The sequence below is a fragment of the Lithobates pipiens genome, unplaced genomic scaffold, assembly GCF_037356315.1.
Source record: "Lithobates pipiens isolate NorthernLeopardFrog02 unplaced genomic scaffold, aLitPip1_a1.2 Scaffold_16, whole genome shotgun sequence".
NCBI classification, from domain to species: Eukaryota; Metazoa; Chordata; class Amphibia; order Anura; family Ranidae; genus Lithobates; species Lithobates pipiens.
This window is the reverse complement of record NW_027507748.1, coordinates 547,800,561-547,817,642: the sequence shown is the minus strand read 5'-3', so window position 1 is coordinate 547,817,642 and position 17,082 is coordinate 547,800,561. Positions and strand designations below refer to the sequence as shown.

Sequence of the window (17,082 nt, the reverse complement as noted above, 5' to 3'; positions counted from 1 at the left end):
TTATGGGAACAGTGAAAATTAAAGATTTTTTTTTTTACTCTGGACACAGAGGTATGAACAGATTGTTTCTGAGAACTGTTCTAAAGGAGGTTCTCTCCACCAGGCATAACATTCATCCATACATTTTCTACATAGAATAAATTACAACCCACACATGCACCCTCCCAAGACAAAAAATAAATAAATATATAAAAACTCTCTAGCAATACACACCAAACTGAGCATGTGCAGAGAGCCACCAAATTCTCTTTTTTTTTTTATCAGAAGATGGATTAGGAACAGTGGAAGGGGAGGATCAGCGAAGACCAGATCAAACCACTTTTTTTTTTTTTAAACAAAAAGCGGAGGATGAACTCCTTAGGTTCCACAGTGAGCACAACAAGCATATGTTACTGCATATACAGACTGATTTTATTGTGTGCTTAGTGAAAAACTAACTCAAATAGAATTCGTAAAAAAATAAAAAAAATAAATAAAATAAAAATCGGATGTTTGGCTGCCTTGGAGTGATTAGTAACATACCTGCTTATGCTCCCCCTGTGGAGTCTCATTGTCTCCCTTGTTTCTCTTTCTACCCTGTACTTGGTCATGCCTGCTGATTTGTCCAGAATAAAGAGGGGGTGGTGAGGTGCAATTATCACCAGGAAAGGAAGACATTAACCTCAATCACAACATTGATCTAACCCTTTTCCCAGTCTACTACAAATTGTGTGTGCTCTTATTAGGGTGACCTCTTTACTTTCAGGCTGGAAAGAAATATTTTCGTCAGACACATCAATGGCAAAAACCTGTTCCAGTGCAGGCTGGAATTGCACTTTACAACTTAATTTCCTTCCCCTACCCTACTCTCAACATTATGACAAGACTAAGGTGGAGCAAGTACTTTGAACTTCCTATATAACCACATGCACAGGCTGCATTAGGTGAAAATAAATTTACATACAGGAAACATTCAATGCTGACATATGCTATAATACATAATGACATCTAGGATTGACCGCTCATCCTTGACTTTTCTGTTGTTCCATGCAGCTAGCTGACCATTTGAGGTATGCGAACAATAAAAAACAAAAACACAACACTTATTAGAAGCTAAAGCTTTTTAATAAACATAATTGATTCAAAGCCACAATATGAGCAGCAGGACTTGGTTGCAGGGAACTCTTATAGAAAAGAGATCAAGTTTTAATGAACTCTCCTATTAAATGATCCCCAAGTTTGAACTCCCACAACTTAAAAACACAAAAATAATTTGCACACATTCTCCCTTGTTCCCCCCACCCTGGCCCTGTAGAGTAACATTGTTAGAAGACTAAACATTTGCAAGTGGGGTAGAAAAAGGCACAGCCACAGCAAGGGAGGCCACATAGGCACTCAGTAGTTGCGTTACTATGATATACCATAACTATGAGGCAGTGAACAGCCATCACAGCAACATTACCCAGCTGTAACAAAAACACAAATAACCTGTAGGGTTAGAGAAGATTCTTATTTGCAATACAGGGGGAATGAGATAAGACAAAACCAAAGAGATATTAGAAAATCCCTCTTAAAAAACAACTATTAGCAGGGAAATCACCAAGAACCAAAAAAAATAAAATAAAAATAAAAAGGAGGGTAGGAAATGTAATCAAATAATAAAAACAAAAACATGTTTTGCAATCCCAGGTCCAGGGTTATCCTGTTTATGGGAGTCAAAAGGCAAAAAGGTGTCTGGCAATGTCTTGTATTGTAGCTAGAGAGTATTTTGGGGTGGCTTCAACAGTACTAACCACTACTACTAATACTGTACAATATTACTAAGACAAATATTACAACGTTTTGCTTGAGGCAAAATAGAAGGCTCATTCTCTACAGCCCAAAAAAAGGAAATCTACCGTTACATAAAAAGGGACTTCTAAAAAGGTTACTATGAAATCCCATTTGAGGTGTCAAACAAGATTCCTAATTTAGCCCATAATAAAGGTAGAATATTGTTGCCTTATAATACAGGTTTATCTGGACAATGTCTACAAGGGATGGGAATTGTTACATAATGGTTAAGTCATCTGGACATCAACCTTCGATATCATGACATGTTTATTTACATCAGATTGCTTCGATTTGTGAAGTGAAATTAACACTTCAGAAATTAGTGCATTTGTAATCTAATATTTTAAAGTCTTTGTAGGTGAACATATCAGAAACTCCTTCATAAACAAACACTGCTTGATAAGGGAAGAATTTTTTTTCCTACTGACAAAGACAGCTGTCAAAACCCATGAAGAGTTTTAATGTGGTGAGATAAAAATGTAGTCTGCCAAAGCTGAGCTGACCCTCTGAAAAGGTTAGTTGAGAGGCCATCTCAGGCTTCATAACTTTTAGCCACTTACCTAGAAAAGTGTGCTGCGTGGGTTAATCATGTAGAAATTATCAGGCTAGACATAATCCGGCACCCAGTAATTTCAAAAGGTCAGCATGGCAGTGTGCACATTTTTTCCACAACTGGTTTCTTTTCAAGACTAAAAAATTAACATCTGCTGTTTCACGGTCATGATAAAAGTCGGTTTTGAAAAGTTTAAGTGGAGCTGTGGTCCACATATACCAAGGAAGCAGCTATTTTTGGGCTGGAACAATAATTGAAAGAATGTCTAATCAATGCAATAGGAACTTGTAATCTTGTGCTACTAATAACTTACACATACAGCATTTAGGCCGAGTTTACACTATTGCTTATCGGATGCAGGGGTTTTCCCTGCATCCAATTCGCATTAACAGGAGATTGTGACCAGCTCCTCTCTATGGAGCCGGTTCACACATCTCCAGAGCAAATTGCACAGGAGTCCTGTGCATCTTTTGGTCCGTTTCAGGTCTGAATACAGCCAATGCAGGCTGAAATTGGACCTGAACCGGTGAAGGGAGACGCACTGGACCCCCTGCTGTGAGTAGCTCCATGTTCTAGTGTGAACCCAACCTTAAGGCGATATAAAAAAGGAAAAAACCAAACGCATTGGCAAAATAAAAAGTTAATTTGGGAATAGACAAACTTGCTTATGCACCAATGACTGTACCCAATGGAAATTTCAGGATGAATCTAATATTAGGAAATGTAGACCAAAAAAAAATATAACAAAGTTCTATTTGGGAATCGGTCACAGACAATGTTTTGATAATCATTCACTGGCAGAAAGAGCAACCTTTTCAACAGTGTATGGACCGTATATGCTGGCACCAAAACCTTAAATCTGCTTTTCTTAATGCACAAGTTCATTTAATGTACCAATAATTCACAGATATCCTAAATGTTATCCGATTTGGTTGTAATCACCCTATTGATAAGCTGTATTGGTATTGCCCCCAAATGGCTGTTTCCATTATGTATAGGGACAAGTTAGGTCCACTTTAAAAACTTTGACAGCTGCACAACAGACTCCCCTCTTAGGCACTTAACACGATGCTGTGATTTTGACTTAAGTCAGAAAATGACCCCACAAGAAACTGATATATGCACCCCTGAACAATAAAGACTATTCACAATATGTTGACTGATGAAAGCTAGGCAGAAAATTGCCAGAATACCATACATGCCGTACACTAGAGAAAGGTCTACAAACACTATAAATCACACAAGTGGAATAAGAGCTCACAATCATGATTAACCAAAAAACAAAAACACACATTAGAAAGAAAGCTTTACATCCAGCAGAATCCTGTTTTCTGCCATGAAAGTGCAATAAAACCCATCCTGCCACTTTAGTGAGGAATACAATTATTCCCACTCAGTAGACATCAACACATACATGTTGAATACTTACAGCCAATAATGCCCCCAAAAAAACCTAATACGCGCACACATAAAATGTAAAGGTCTCAAGAGGTCTAGGTGTTGTGCAAAGAATCTCCGTTCTTGATCTGCAAGGTCCAGTATAATCTGCCATTTCTAACCTTGAAATAATGGATTTTACAAAAAAAATCCAAAAATGTTAACTGTTCCCAGGCTCCCATGTTATGGTTCCCTCTTTTTATGGACTTTGTCAAGATGTGACAGTAATAGCTGCCTGCTTCTCAAGCTGATGAGGATATCGGAGCCAATGTGGTTATTTGATTATATTCTTTTGAAAGGGGTTAGTGCCATTGTCAATCTTGAAAAACCAAGTTATCCCCAACCGTATTTATTAATAAAGGATAATCAGTACAAAGTTAAACAGCGATTGTGCTGGGTAAACATTTCTGCTACAAAACTATGGAAAACACAATCGGTGCCACCACAATGCATGAGTAAAGACAGCAACATTCATAACACCAGCTCAAGGGGTGTAATTATACAACTCCAATAACTGTCCCACAGACATGCACTGGGGTCTACTAAACGAGGCTGGCATATTTAAAGTAATGCTATGCTGGTGACGAGTTTGAAAATGCCACAGTTTAGGGTGAAGCATGAGTTACTAAGGGATGCTACTTATGCAATATCTGCAATATCTTGAACGATAAAAACAGCATTGGGCACTCAAGACTACATTCTCTTAAAAATCAAATAGAATACAATAAGGAAATTAAATAAAACCATTTAACCACTGTGCTGGAAGAATGCACAATTATCCTTCACATGGAAAAATGAAGCGGTACAAACTCAGGGCTTCATCAATCAAAATGTCTGAAGTATTCCGATTCCTGACTGGGACCAATCATACATTTTATTATTTCTTCACAGCAGTAAACAGAAACTGAAGGAGGAGTTGGGAGAACTAAGGGAAAGGGCTGGGATGGATGCTGTGGTTGGTAAGCAAAAGGCTTGTCTTTACCAATAACAGCTCATGCTGTAATGTAAACCAGTGCTTTGCTCAAGTAGGACAAAGTAACAGGTTCACTTAAATTCTACCCACTCTGTACAAACTTCTTAATTTCCCTTCCCTCACGGTTCTGTTTGACCACTGGAAGCAGAAAAGATATGTTTAAAGCTGCACTCCAGACAACAAAATAAATGTTTGTGTATAATAAAAGGAAAAAAAAAAAAGTTTCTAAAGCATCTGGTGTATTGAACATAGTATTTAGCAATTCTCTGTGCAGAGGCGCTCCGACTGGTAAAAGGACAAAGCAGCACCAGAAACTATTTAGTTGTGCTGTGGTGCCCAGGTGCTAACCAGGAATAAGCTTACTGTAGTGGGAAGCAGAATAGCTCATCAGTCTACTGCTTCTCCTTCACTGTCCAATAACCGGTTGCGGGCAGGGACAAGTCCATTGTAGTATTTAACTGTAGTCCCCAAAGTCAGGTCTCCAGGCTGGCTGTATTGTGTGACAGGAACATGCAACAATGAACAAATAGTAATCCTAAAGAGCTCCTGTATTTAATCTATTTAACAATTTGCTTGAGGTTCAGATTTAAGTGCCAAGTCAGAAGTGGGCAATCAATAATGCGCTCTTGATGGAGAAGGGGGAACAAGTCCCAATTCTCCACATACCTAGAAGTACTGGGCTTTCTGCTTGCCATTCCGCTGTTCGGTTAAGCAACTGGGTGCAAAGCAAAGGTGAATACATTTATCTAGGGGTAGGATGTTCGGTAAAAACAGAATCCTAACAAAATGAATGGCAATTGGTATTTGTTAAATACAATAAATTCAACACTATTTTTGCCTAATCAATTTAAAGAACATGGATGTTACGGAAATGTTTTGCCGTGTCAGATTTCACACTTTCAATGTGATTTTTATCCACACTCAAGTATGAGCAGTGAGATGACAGTCAACAGAATTCCTCCAGCATTCTGGGCAACTTATGACCCACTCTAAATCTTTGTTGCATCTGTATATTTGTCTCATTAGTGTTGACCCACAACAAGCTATTGTATTATCAAAAAGACAGTTACTGAAAATCAAAAATGCTAAATTATGGTGTATGCCAAGCATATTATACTGTGTCACCTTCCTAGACAGGAGGAATAGGATTCAAAGGTATCTACTTATATGGCTTCATACATTTCAGGGCCCTCTGTAACAGAAGAGCAGTGATGCACAGTAACCAAATAGAAAGTGGTTTTCTTTAGTATGAATATATTAAACTGGTTCTCATTCATCACTTAAATTGCCATTGAATATTTTTATAATCGAATCAATCCAAATTATACTCTAAAATACACTTTTCAAAAGGTTGTGCTCACAGGCTTCTTAGCAAGTCAGGAATATGAAAAGTGAAAGGTACCAAACCCTATAGAAATTTAAACATCGCCACTGGACGAGGTAAAGGCAGGGGAAGAGTGAACTATGTTTTATTGTGTTTAGACTCGTTTTGGTTTTTACCTTGTTCTGCCTTTGTGACCATGGTCTATGAAGACAACGGAGATCAACAACATCGGAATTCGAAAGATGGCTGAGTTGAGCTCTGCTACACAAAAGCCACAGAATTAACTTAATTTCAGGTGTGTCTAGACCCATGCTTCTCCAAACCGAAGAATATGTGCCACTGACGATACACTCTGTTGATGAAATGCCCAAAAGGCTCTGGATTTTTGTGTAGAACAGCCTTGTAGAGAAACACACAACCTTAAAGCTGACGTTTAGCTAAACAATTAAATTTTAGCCTTACAGCTGCATTGACCCAACTTATCTGTAACAAAGTATGTCCCACATCATACAGGCAGCTAGATCTTGGAGAAATTCACTACTGCTTGAATTAGGACCGGAGACCCAACACTATTAACCCTGTGTGGCAGAAATTCAGGGGCATTCTTGCAGTTAAGATTTCTCCAGGATTCAGTTGCCGGCATAAGGTAGGAAAAACTTCATTACAGGCAAGCTAGGTCATTAAAGTTGAAGGGCTTAAAATAATCTTTAGCTAAACATCAGCTTTAAGCAGTGTCTGCAAGTGAAAATCTGTAAGAACTTCTATGTGTTCTGCTAGACTTTGGAGCAGACAAATGTAATGACTGAAATTAGTTGGTGATTGCATGAAATTGTACAGGTGGCAGGTAGACATCACAAACACCATAATGTTAGTTCACAGTTGAGCAAGGTTTGGCAACCACCAGTCTACACAACTTAACATTTCATCAAGAATGAGCTACTGTAAAGCAAGATTCAGTTAACACCTCTAGAGTTTTAGCTTTAAAATATGATGCATAGCTCAAGGGCACTCCCATTTAGTAGCAAAAAATAAAAAGGTAGGACATTTTCTTTCCAGATTGAGCACTAGACTCGTGGACTTTCTAGGATCACAGGAAATCTGATCACAGTTCTGAATAATAGGTTAGGAATTTACAAATATATGCTTTGCCATTTACATGTCCCTGAGTTGTTCGACTATGGCACTATTCAGACACAGGGATAATACACAAGAAAATTTACACTAAAGCCATCTTCGCCACCCCCCAAAACTGGAAACTAATGGAAAACCAGAAAACTGATCAAAGAGGAAGCACTCTTCTGATTAAGATCTCTGAAACTAGATGTCTAATTCTTTTTGTGTAAGGGCATTTTTTTTTTCAGTCCTAAAGCTGACGTGTGACTCAAAATGTAATGGACATAAACTGTCTTTGCAATAAAGAATATATACATAAAGCAGCAATACATTGTTAAGTGGCCCTCTATTTTCCTCATCAACACTGGTTCACTTTTAACAGTTGAAGTAGAACTGGTATAAAATAAGGCTTTGTTTCCTTGTGTATTGGAAGAGGTTAATGAGAAAACACAAGTGTACATGTTCAAGACCAGTAGCACGCTGAGGCAGTAAAGAAAAAAAATGTTAAACTGCAAAGACAACTTGGTAAACTGGGGTGTATGGCAGAGTCACCACCACCATACACTGGGAAATGTTGGAAGCACTAGACTCCAGTTAGTGTTCATATCCTGTCAGATGTAAAAAGGAATAGTCTATCAAGAATCATAGGACAAGTTCAGTGTTTACCTGTCTTGTGAGAACGAGGTCTGTTACATTCTCAGGCCCGGCTAGGGGGGCTCAAGGTGGAGTTTAAACTCTTATAAGGGGTGCAGCATTTACAAACAGGGTAATGAGATTTTATATTATATATATATATATATATATATATATATATATATATATATATATATACACACACACACACACACACACACATATACATACAAATACACACACACACACACACACTTAAGAAAGGCAGGATTTCCTTAATCTCAGCTGAAAAGAGAAATATATCATGATTGCAATGCAGCTTTATTCATGACTTTATTGCCGCATAGAGTTCCAGACTCTGGACGTGTCACCAGAGGGCATGTGCAAAGTAAGAAAAGTGGCAATGGGAACATGGAGGTAGTGCGGAGGCTAGGAACGTCTTACTGCTGGAGACAAGAGACGATTAGGTCTTGTTTTTAAAGAGTTTTCTGATTAAAACATCCAAAACAGGCCAAGTTTTTGTGCTTCCAAACATAGTACTCATTAAATAAAAACTATTCTTTGAGGCTTCTAGTTTTAAATTTTTAAAACAATTAAAAGCACTTGACCACCACCAAATTGATCATTCACGCCAAAGCCACAGTGGGGTGCTAGTCATAAAGTAGTTAAAAACACAATAACACAAATCAAAAATCTCTAACACCACTGGCCCTTCCAGCAGCTCATGGATAAATATGTAGGTGACATTCACTCTGTGTGTGTTATAGAACAGCTCAGTGTTTTGCTTTGGTATCTACAAAAAAAGGCATCCCTGTTTAATTTCCGGGTGAGCCATGTGTTTACTCAGTAATATAGAGGAAACATGCCACATTTGGGAAGTTAAGCAAAGTATCTGGAGATAGAATTAGCTGCACTGCAACTCTACAAGTTAATTTTGTGTGGCATCAACAAGTTGTTGCAAGACAAAAATGTTACAAAAGAAATGAAAAGGCTTTAAAACAGCAGTTGAATTTATCATAATACACGCAATACTGTCAACTTTGGACTTTATAACTGCTGAGGTCTGGTGCCCATTTGTGCTTTGGGATGTATATGTGTAAATTGTGGCAATTCTAAAGAAGCACAAATGTAGTGGTTGACACCAGATCTCTCCACACTGTGATAAGTACGGATAGTAAAAGGAATAATTGTTATCTGGTCTAAGTTTAGTTCCTGCTTTTGGCTTGCAGTTTGGGAATAAAGTATGTCAAACAAATGGCAAAAGGGGATGAGAACACCACTAATACAGTCTTTAAATTTTGGTTCGTTTTACAAAAATGATATGCGAAATCTTATTGCAATTACATGCAAAACAAAAAGAACAAGCTTTGCCTTAACCCTTTAATTTCTTGGCCAATTAGAAATATTGCTAGGGCAGGTTAGATTTACATCGCTCACTGGGCTACAAGACATTTGAATTAATTTTAGACAATATTTACTCAGCAGTGCAATTATGTATGTGACCCCACTATTCAAATGCATGTAGCCCATTTCACAATAACTACTATATTTGCCGACTTCTAAACCAACCTCGGACTTTAACTTAGTCCTGGTTTAGATTCCAGCAAAGTAACTTTTGTGAATTTGAGAAAACCCCAGTAGTTTTGCTTTGGTCCAGTATAATGCAATGTGGGTCAAACATCTGCAGCCTCATCCCTGTACAAAATGCCAGGGCATCAAGGTTTTGGCTTCTCGAGAGGTGTACAGTACATTGTAAAGCTTAAAAGGCTGCTGTACAAGAGAAGTCAGGAAAAGGAACACAGTACCTTTACAAATAACTATTTGCTTCCAAAGTTGCGAACACAGGTGTCTGTGCATCAAGATATTTCTAGACTACCATGGAGAACAAGGTAAAATAAAAATGTATTCAAATAAAAAAAAAAAAAAAATAGCTGGCCTCTTTCAAATCAACAGCAGCCAACCATTGTTTTAAACAAAGTGGCAACCATATCTCTGTTAAAATGTTATATCTTTGTAGAGCACATCAGAGGATACATTCAGCAATATGGCTCACAACAGCTATCCAAATGGATGTAGCTCCTTCGTTTATACAGTGGCAGTGCAAGTAAACCTGTTTGTGAAATGCATTTGTGCTGTTTTTTTTTTTCCTTTTCATTTTCCTTCTCAATAGCTTTAATACATTTCAAACTTTCCTTTCAAACAACATTGCCTTCTCCACACTTATGATGGAGCACAGCAGTAGAGGATTGATCTCATTTACACCTTCATTCCTTCCTGTCAGCCTTTACTTGTGTTCCCAAGGGAAATCAGACCCTTACCATTACCTTAACTCTACACTGCTGCATGGACCTTAGCTGCAAAGCAGCAGCAATGCACTAAAAAGGTACCAGCAGCAGCAGAGTCATGAGAAAGTGCTTATTAATGAAGCAAGTGCTTTGCATTAGGAGCTGAAAGAAACTTCCATTGTGAGAGTGGCACAACTGGGAAGACCCCACGCTGGGTCCTAATGTAACCAACCTCCAGTTAAGCAAAGTAAGCAAAGAAGAAACACACCAGGCCAGAAAGAACAGGGAAATTAAAGTACTTTGGCATAGTAAATTGTGTGAAATTCAATATTCCAAAAGCATAAACATACTTTAGTAACCATTTCCACATAAAGAGTATCCAAGGAAAATGGCTGCAGCTTGGGAGGTAGGATGGGACCAGGGAAATTTGGAATGGAAGTTTCACGACAGCCCTGTAAACAATGCACTCAGGAAACCAGACATGACATCTCTGATAGCAAAATAATGCATCTTCCTTTGCTTAACCCATGCCCGGCACCCCAAAAAAAAAAAAAATTATTACTTTAGAATTGTCAAGCTGTGCTGCCAATGCACATTTTATATATGTTATTAAAGGAGAACAAGACCAGGTAGAACTGTTTCCAGGGTGGAAGGGAATAATGAGGAAGGGCGAGACTGCTGCAACATGCCCCCACCAGAAAAGGGGCAAGGGAAAAATAAGCACAACCAGGCCAGAGAAAAGAATCTGCTAAAAGCCCTTTTACAGAACTTTGATTGTCATTTCTCAACATGCAGAATGAAGGCAAGAAAGGGGAAAAAAAATGTTCAGGGAAGGAAAAAACAAACAAAAATTTAACACGCCATTCATCAAAGCAGCCACAAAAGGGAATGGCAAGGAGAACAGAGGTGAAATGGTTGAATACAGCAATTAGAAAGGCTGGCTCCTCTCAAACAGGTGACTAGTGGGTTCTATAAAAAAAAGGCCGTTTCAGAGTGCAAGAGAACAGAGAGAGACAATATAGGTCTTATCTCCCATCATCTTGTGCAAAACTATAAAATGAATAATATCACTCCCACAATATGGGGCAGTGGTCAAATACCTAGATAGCTAGTCCACCATTTTAAGTAAAACCTTGTGAGGGGCAAGAAATCAAAATAGTATCCTCAAAGAACAAAAACTGCACAAAATCCAACAATGTAGCCCTTAACACGATCACTTAGCATCTTTGGACCCATTTTACCAGAGACAAAAGCTTGAAATGTATGATATGATATTGCCAGAGGCAGTCCTATAATACTGTCTCCTGCTCTCCACAGTGAGAGAAGAAAAAAAAAAAAAAAAAAAAGAAAAAAAAAAAAAAAGAAAATTCCCTTTACAGACATACATTCCTAGTCCTTTCACTCTGAACAAAAAAATAAACTACTGATTTATGCTACATTTTAAGAAGGCACACAATAGAAATTATATGCAAGAAAAAAATAGTGCAGATTACTAAATGCAAACACATAATGAAACTGGCCTGCGTGACTCTACCCCGCGGTCAGTACTGAGTAGGGTAAGCCATTCAAGTTTTACCACCAACAGTAAACTGAGGTAATTTGTGTTGACTAAAAAAAAAAAAAAAAAAAGTAACACTTTAACAATTAATAAATAAGGGGGTGTGTGAAAAAACATTACTACGGTGTTTTTTTTTGTTTTTTTTTTGTTTTTTTTTACAATTAAATTGTTTGTGAAAGACAGAACTCCTTTTCAGTGATAAATATTCCATACACAAGTTTCGGGTCTGCTGCAAAGATTACAAGGCTGTTTTTTTTTCTTTTTTTTTAAATTCAAACTTGTTATTTCTAACAGTGAAGAGGGAAGATACTTTTTACAGGGGGATGCATATTTTTAAAGGACTATTATAGTCCTAAACAGTGCAAATTCCTCTGTTCAATGTTTACTTTTTTACCTGAATTCAGTTTTTTTTTAAGTGATGACTGGAAAAACAGAAAATACTGTTCTTCATCATATACACTTAATGGTGTAATGTCAAACATAACTACATATGTTGAAACACCAGCCAACTATGCTCCCAAACCATTTTTGAACCCCTTTGCTTGCCATAATAGTTGCAATTTTGACCACGTATGTGAACCACATTTCTGTCCAAGTGTGGACATTCAGGTACCTCCAAACCTGCTCTTCTCACTGCATTGAAGCACTAGCTCACCGGTGAGATCCTCTTACAGGAGTTTTATATTTGTTTGGAGTTCTGCCTCAATGTAAGCTGCCATTTTGCAAAATCCAATTAATTTCATCTCATTTAAAAGTTTAGGATTATATTAAATCTAAAAATGATAATCCAGTTTTTCACTTCATTCATAAAAACTGTAGAATATGGTCAAGTTTTCTCAATCCATAGAACTGACTGTAAAAACACCAAGATAAAAATATGCAGGGTTAAACTGATCATTTAGTTATGGAATAGGGATAACTATCCCTATGTAACAAGGGCTCCAATGTAAGGGTCTATAATGAACACATTACATTGAAGAAAAAAAAAAAAAAACTGTTAAAGTGCATTTTTTTATGGTTAATGCCACTGAAAGACCACATTAAAAACAAAACAAAAAAGTAATGGTTAGACAAAATCTGTCTATGCTGGGCAGTTCTGGACATAAAGGTGTCCATTCAATCTATGTTATAGACTGAGAACGGTTCACCTGTAATTTTCACATTTAGCTTTTGGGAGCAAAAAAAGGTTGAGGCAAAGCCTACTGGGAAAACTCTTAGCTCTAAAAATCCCTGACGCTCTCAGGTAAAAGGACAGGATTTCTACATGAAAGAGTAAAGCAAACAGGTTTTACACAGTGGAATATATGAAATATACCCTGGCAAAGATAGTAGGTGGAAAGGTGTACCTTTAAATTCTAAAAGTGCACATTTAATATCCAGAAAGAGAGCATCTAAGTTTATTCAGTAACATTTTTGGAAAACCAAAGTTTCATAAAAAGCAAGTGTAACAGTTTTTGGCCTGTCCCACAAAGCTTAATGTCTGACCTACAGACAAAAGATAGTTAAGTCTAGAGAGGGCCTTCAGTTAGGCTTACATTTGCTGGACAAATGTAGCCTCCCTTTTGGTGTCAAAAGGTTTGCATCACTTACCAAAATGTGCTTTAGTTTACATGAAAAATGCACTTAAACCCTCTTCCCTCAAAATAAATGTTTCTAAAAAGCAAAGGGTCCATAGAATACAATTAGAGTAGCTGCTTTTTTGTTGCAGGACACTGGCAGTACTGTTTATTAAATCGAAAAATTTTAGCGGGCACAAAACACTATATACTGAACATGTTCTGTTCAACATAAAAGATGACATTGTTGGTGTCTATTTACTCAACAATGTCAAGCATCAGAATTGCATTAACTTGTGAAATAGCGCAAACTATAATGCGCAAAATTATTTATACTTTTTTAAAGCCATTCAAATCAACTGTAAATGATGGTCCTTGTGTGCTGCACAAGAGTTTATATACATGTGCATGCCTGCATTTACATTTGCATATTATGTATGAGGGAAGGGGGCTTATTGCATTTTTTGGTTGGCTTTTATTGTATTTAATTTTTTTAAAACCCCTTTTAGAGCCGGTTCACACAGCGGGCGATGCGAGGCGACACGACTCGCCTCGCTCTCGCAAGTCGCCCCCGTTCTGTACAATGGAACCGTTCTGAGAGGAGCGACTCGAGTCGCTCCGACTCAGAAAAAAGGTTCCTGTACTACTTTTGGGCGACCTTGGGGCGACTTGCATTGACTTCTATACAGAAGTCATTTGCAAGTCGCCGCTGAGGCCGCGGCAGGTCGCGGCGAGGCAAGTTGGAGTCGCCTCGCCTGCTGTGTGAACCGGCCCTTACTGAATTTTATTGCCAAAACAAGGGGTCCGAGAATTGTCTCTATGTGATAACATAATGCCAGTGATCAGTTCTCTTTAAGGAGATAATCAGGGAGCTAATGTCTCCCTGCAATCTGCTGAAGTAGATCAAGGACAATTTTTTCCCCAAGTTCGATGTTTACCTGGCCACAGCAGCTAGGGCACTTCCGCTTGGCTTGGGTTTATGGTAACAGCAGGGCTGGTTGTCTACGCATTTGAATGTAATATGCTCTTTTAGGGGTTTACAATGAATCCTTATGGAATTTTGGCGAAAGGAATGTGTGCTTCAGGTAAAAACTTCGGAAGCATTTTGTTTAATTTATTAAAAACAGCCTTTTGGATTTTCCTAAAGTGGTTATAAAGCACCACCTCAAGTGTCAAATATTTTCTGTGATAAACGAGAAGAATCAGGAGAGACAGATTTTTAGAGATTACACAAAGCCTTTTCACATTTTTTTTGTAATAAAAAGGCAAATTTATTTTTGGCCGATTACTGACACACCAAAAACAAATGTACTCAAGGAAGTACAGAAACATGATCTGTCACCTTCTCAACTGGCTTTTATTTTGAACACTACACAGTAAAAAATTAAGTGTGTTTTTACTGAAGACTACTTAAAACTATTTTTGAATCTGGAGTATTTAAAGCTCATCCTGGACTTTTAACTTGAATTATCAACTAAAGAATAGGATGTATAAAGTGAAAAGTGGAATAGTTTGCCTTGATTATTTTGCTGGTGAAATGCAGTAGGACACAGACAATTTAAGATTTAACCTATTAAAACATTACAAATTAAAATTAAAAGTGGCAAGGGTTTGAAATGGGCAGGGGAACAAAGGACTTTAAAACTAAAAGTTTATAGCACCATCTTTCTTATTTAAAACAATTGATCCCTTTAGCCATCTATATCTTTTAGCAACTGACTAAATATTTTTGGTAGTTGAACAAAAATGCATCAAAATCTATACCAAGTCATAAATGAATAGACTCGGAGGACACTCTGATAAACCACTGTGGATGAACTAATGCTAAAGTTTCCATAAAACTCTGTAACAGTCACGGAAACGTTAATAACTAAAGTAGCCCAATCTGCCGCACCTTATTGCGTTATATAAAACAATGGTTTGGATTCATGAATTTTACTACTTGCTTAATCAACAGTACAATTTCATTGTGAGGGGGGGGGGGGGGGGGGAGAGAAGAGCACCATTCTTACATTCTGAAAATACCCATATGCAAAACATGTCACATAACAAACTCAAGTAAACATCTAGTGCTAAAACATTACACAAATACTCGCACACCTACACACCTATTAGGACTTTAGGTTGAAAGCAATTCAAGTGCAAATTATGCTCTGAAAAGGAGACTGCAGCAATCAGCATCCTAGTGAGGATAGGTGAAAGACAGACAGATTTGTACCTGTCTAAGCCATGGAAGTTATGGTTCCCTAGAGGATTGACGTAGTACTAGAAATATTTCAAATACTGATGGCATGGCAGACATCACAACTAATATTGACAGATGATGGGAAGACCAGAGAAAGAATAAAGCACTAGAATCACTAAAGTGCCTAGCTGGCAGGGGGATTTTGCAGCAGTGCATAGTGGGAATGTCAACCAGGGATCCATCAATTGGCTAAAATGCAGCACCACATTTGCATAAAGAGAAAAGCATGAGATTTTGCAGTGCCTAGTATTTATATTAGGCATGGGACAGAAGGACCGTTAAGGAACAGTTTCTGAAGGATTGTAAAAAGTGGAAAGAAAGAACAATATATTTAGAATGAAGTTAAGGTGCCGCTTGCCCATGTAGTCCCGCAACTCTAAACAGAATTATTGAGCTGCCCCTGAAATAAATATTAAGGCCTGATGACCCTTTAACAGTATAATGGCTTTCATGATCTTACAGCAGCAAAGACATGAATTGCACAGGAGAAACCTCCAAAATACAGCAATGGAGGTCTCTTTATCACCTTCAACAACACAAGATTGTGAAAGCTTCGGCAACTGATTCAAGAACCACAGAATAAAAAGTACCCAGCAGTAAAACTCCGTTCCACCCAACCTGGGCCTCCCTCCTAAATACAGGAAGGTACAATACTATGTAAGCTTCAGTGCAGGCCAGGACAGCTCAAAAGAGCAACTAAAAATAAAAAAGACCCAGGCACAGCTCATACTTCATACATGCTGTGTCTTGTTCTCCTTTAAAAGTGCCCTATACTTTATTCTAAATAAATAAAAGTAAGGTTTTCGGTAACCCGCAGGGCGGGGAGAGCTACTCAGTGTAGCAGCCATCCATGGCAATGGAACTGTGCCGATCCTTTGTGTAGGGGCAACTGCCACCATTGGGAATGGCAGTCTTGGCAGCGATGCCGCAGTTCTTCAGGAGGTTGAAGCTGAAGGGGAGGATGGCATCTTTTGGTGGGAAAGGCTTCATGGTGGATAGGATAAGTGCCAAGCAATCCGCTACGTCTTTGTTGGGAGCACAGGCCAAGGCCGGGGTGTGACCTGCTGTCAAAAATGAAAGAAAGAAACGTCATGCAAAAATTACAGGCTCTTAATTATAAAAAACACTCCAAGGTGAATGTTTTCTTCTATCACAAGTATTTTTCATACTAACATCGACTCCGAGCTTACACAGTTTCAAATAAGGGAGCTTCAGTCTGCTATCACTAACGTGTTTGAATGCATATGGTCCTGGGTTATTCTCATCTTTTCTTCACTACATGGACAAGTTACTTGCCTGTACCACTAAATGGCATAACAATGGAAAACATGGAAATAAAATATGTACCTTCAAAACCATAGCAAAAATGGCAGCTTTGTAATTTCCAGTCTAAAAGGTTTCATTCAAAGTGATCCTGACTTAAACACTGGGCTCCTCAAATATGCTTGTTGTCTGGCATCAATACCACAAGTCATGGTGCTAAAATATATGTATGCTAAAAACGAGTGCCAAAAAAAAAAAAAAAAGGGACAGAATCCTTAATTTCTATACATTTTACAGGCGAGTGTCTCAGAAAGCCAATGACAGGCAGGT

The 17,082-nt window shown here is 38.0% G+C and overlaps 1 protein-coding gene across 3 annotated transcripts in view; it reads right to left on the bottom strand.

Annotated features, from left to right (window-relative positions):
• Nucleotides 1-1,082: 1,082 nt before the first annotated feature.
• Nucleotides 1,083-17,082, bottom strand: part of ANKRD52 (ankyrin repeat domain 52) — a 232,663-nt gene continuing 216,663 nt past the window's right edge. For 2 of the 3 annotated variants that reach the window (XM_077483380.1, XM_077483382.1), the window contains exon 28: nt 1,083-16,553. In XM_077483380.1, the coding sequence (XP_077339506.1) occupies nt 16,318-16,553 (236 nt within the window). In that variant the 3' untranslated portion in view covers nt 1,083-16,317. The remainder of the gene's footprint in view (nt 16,554-17,082) is intronic. The other variant, XM_077483383.1, reaches the window with a different exon arrangement.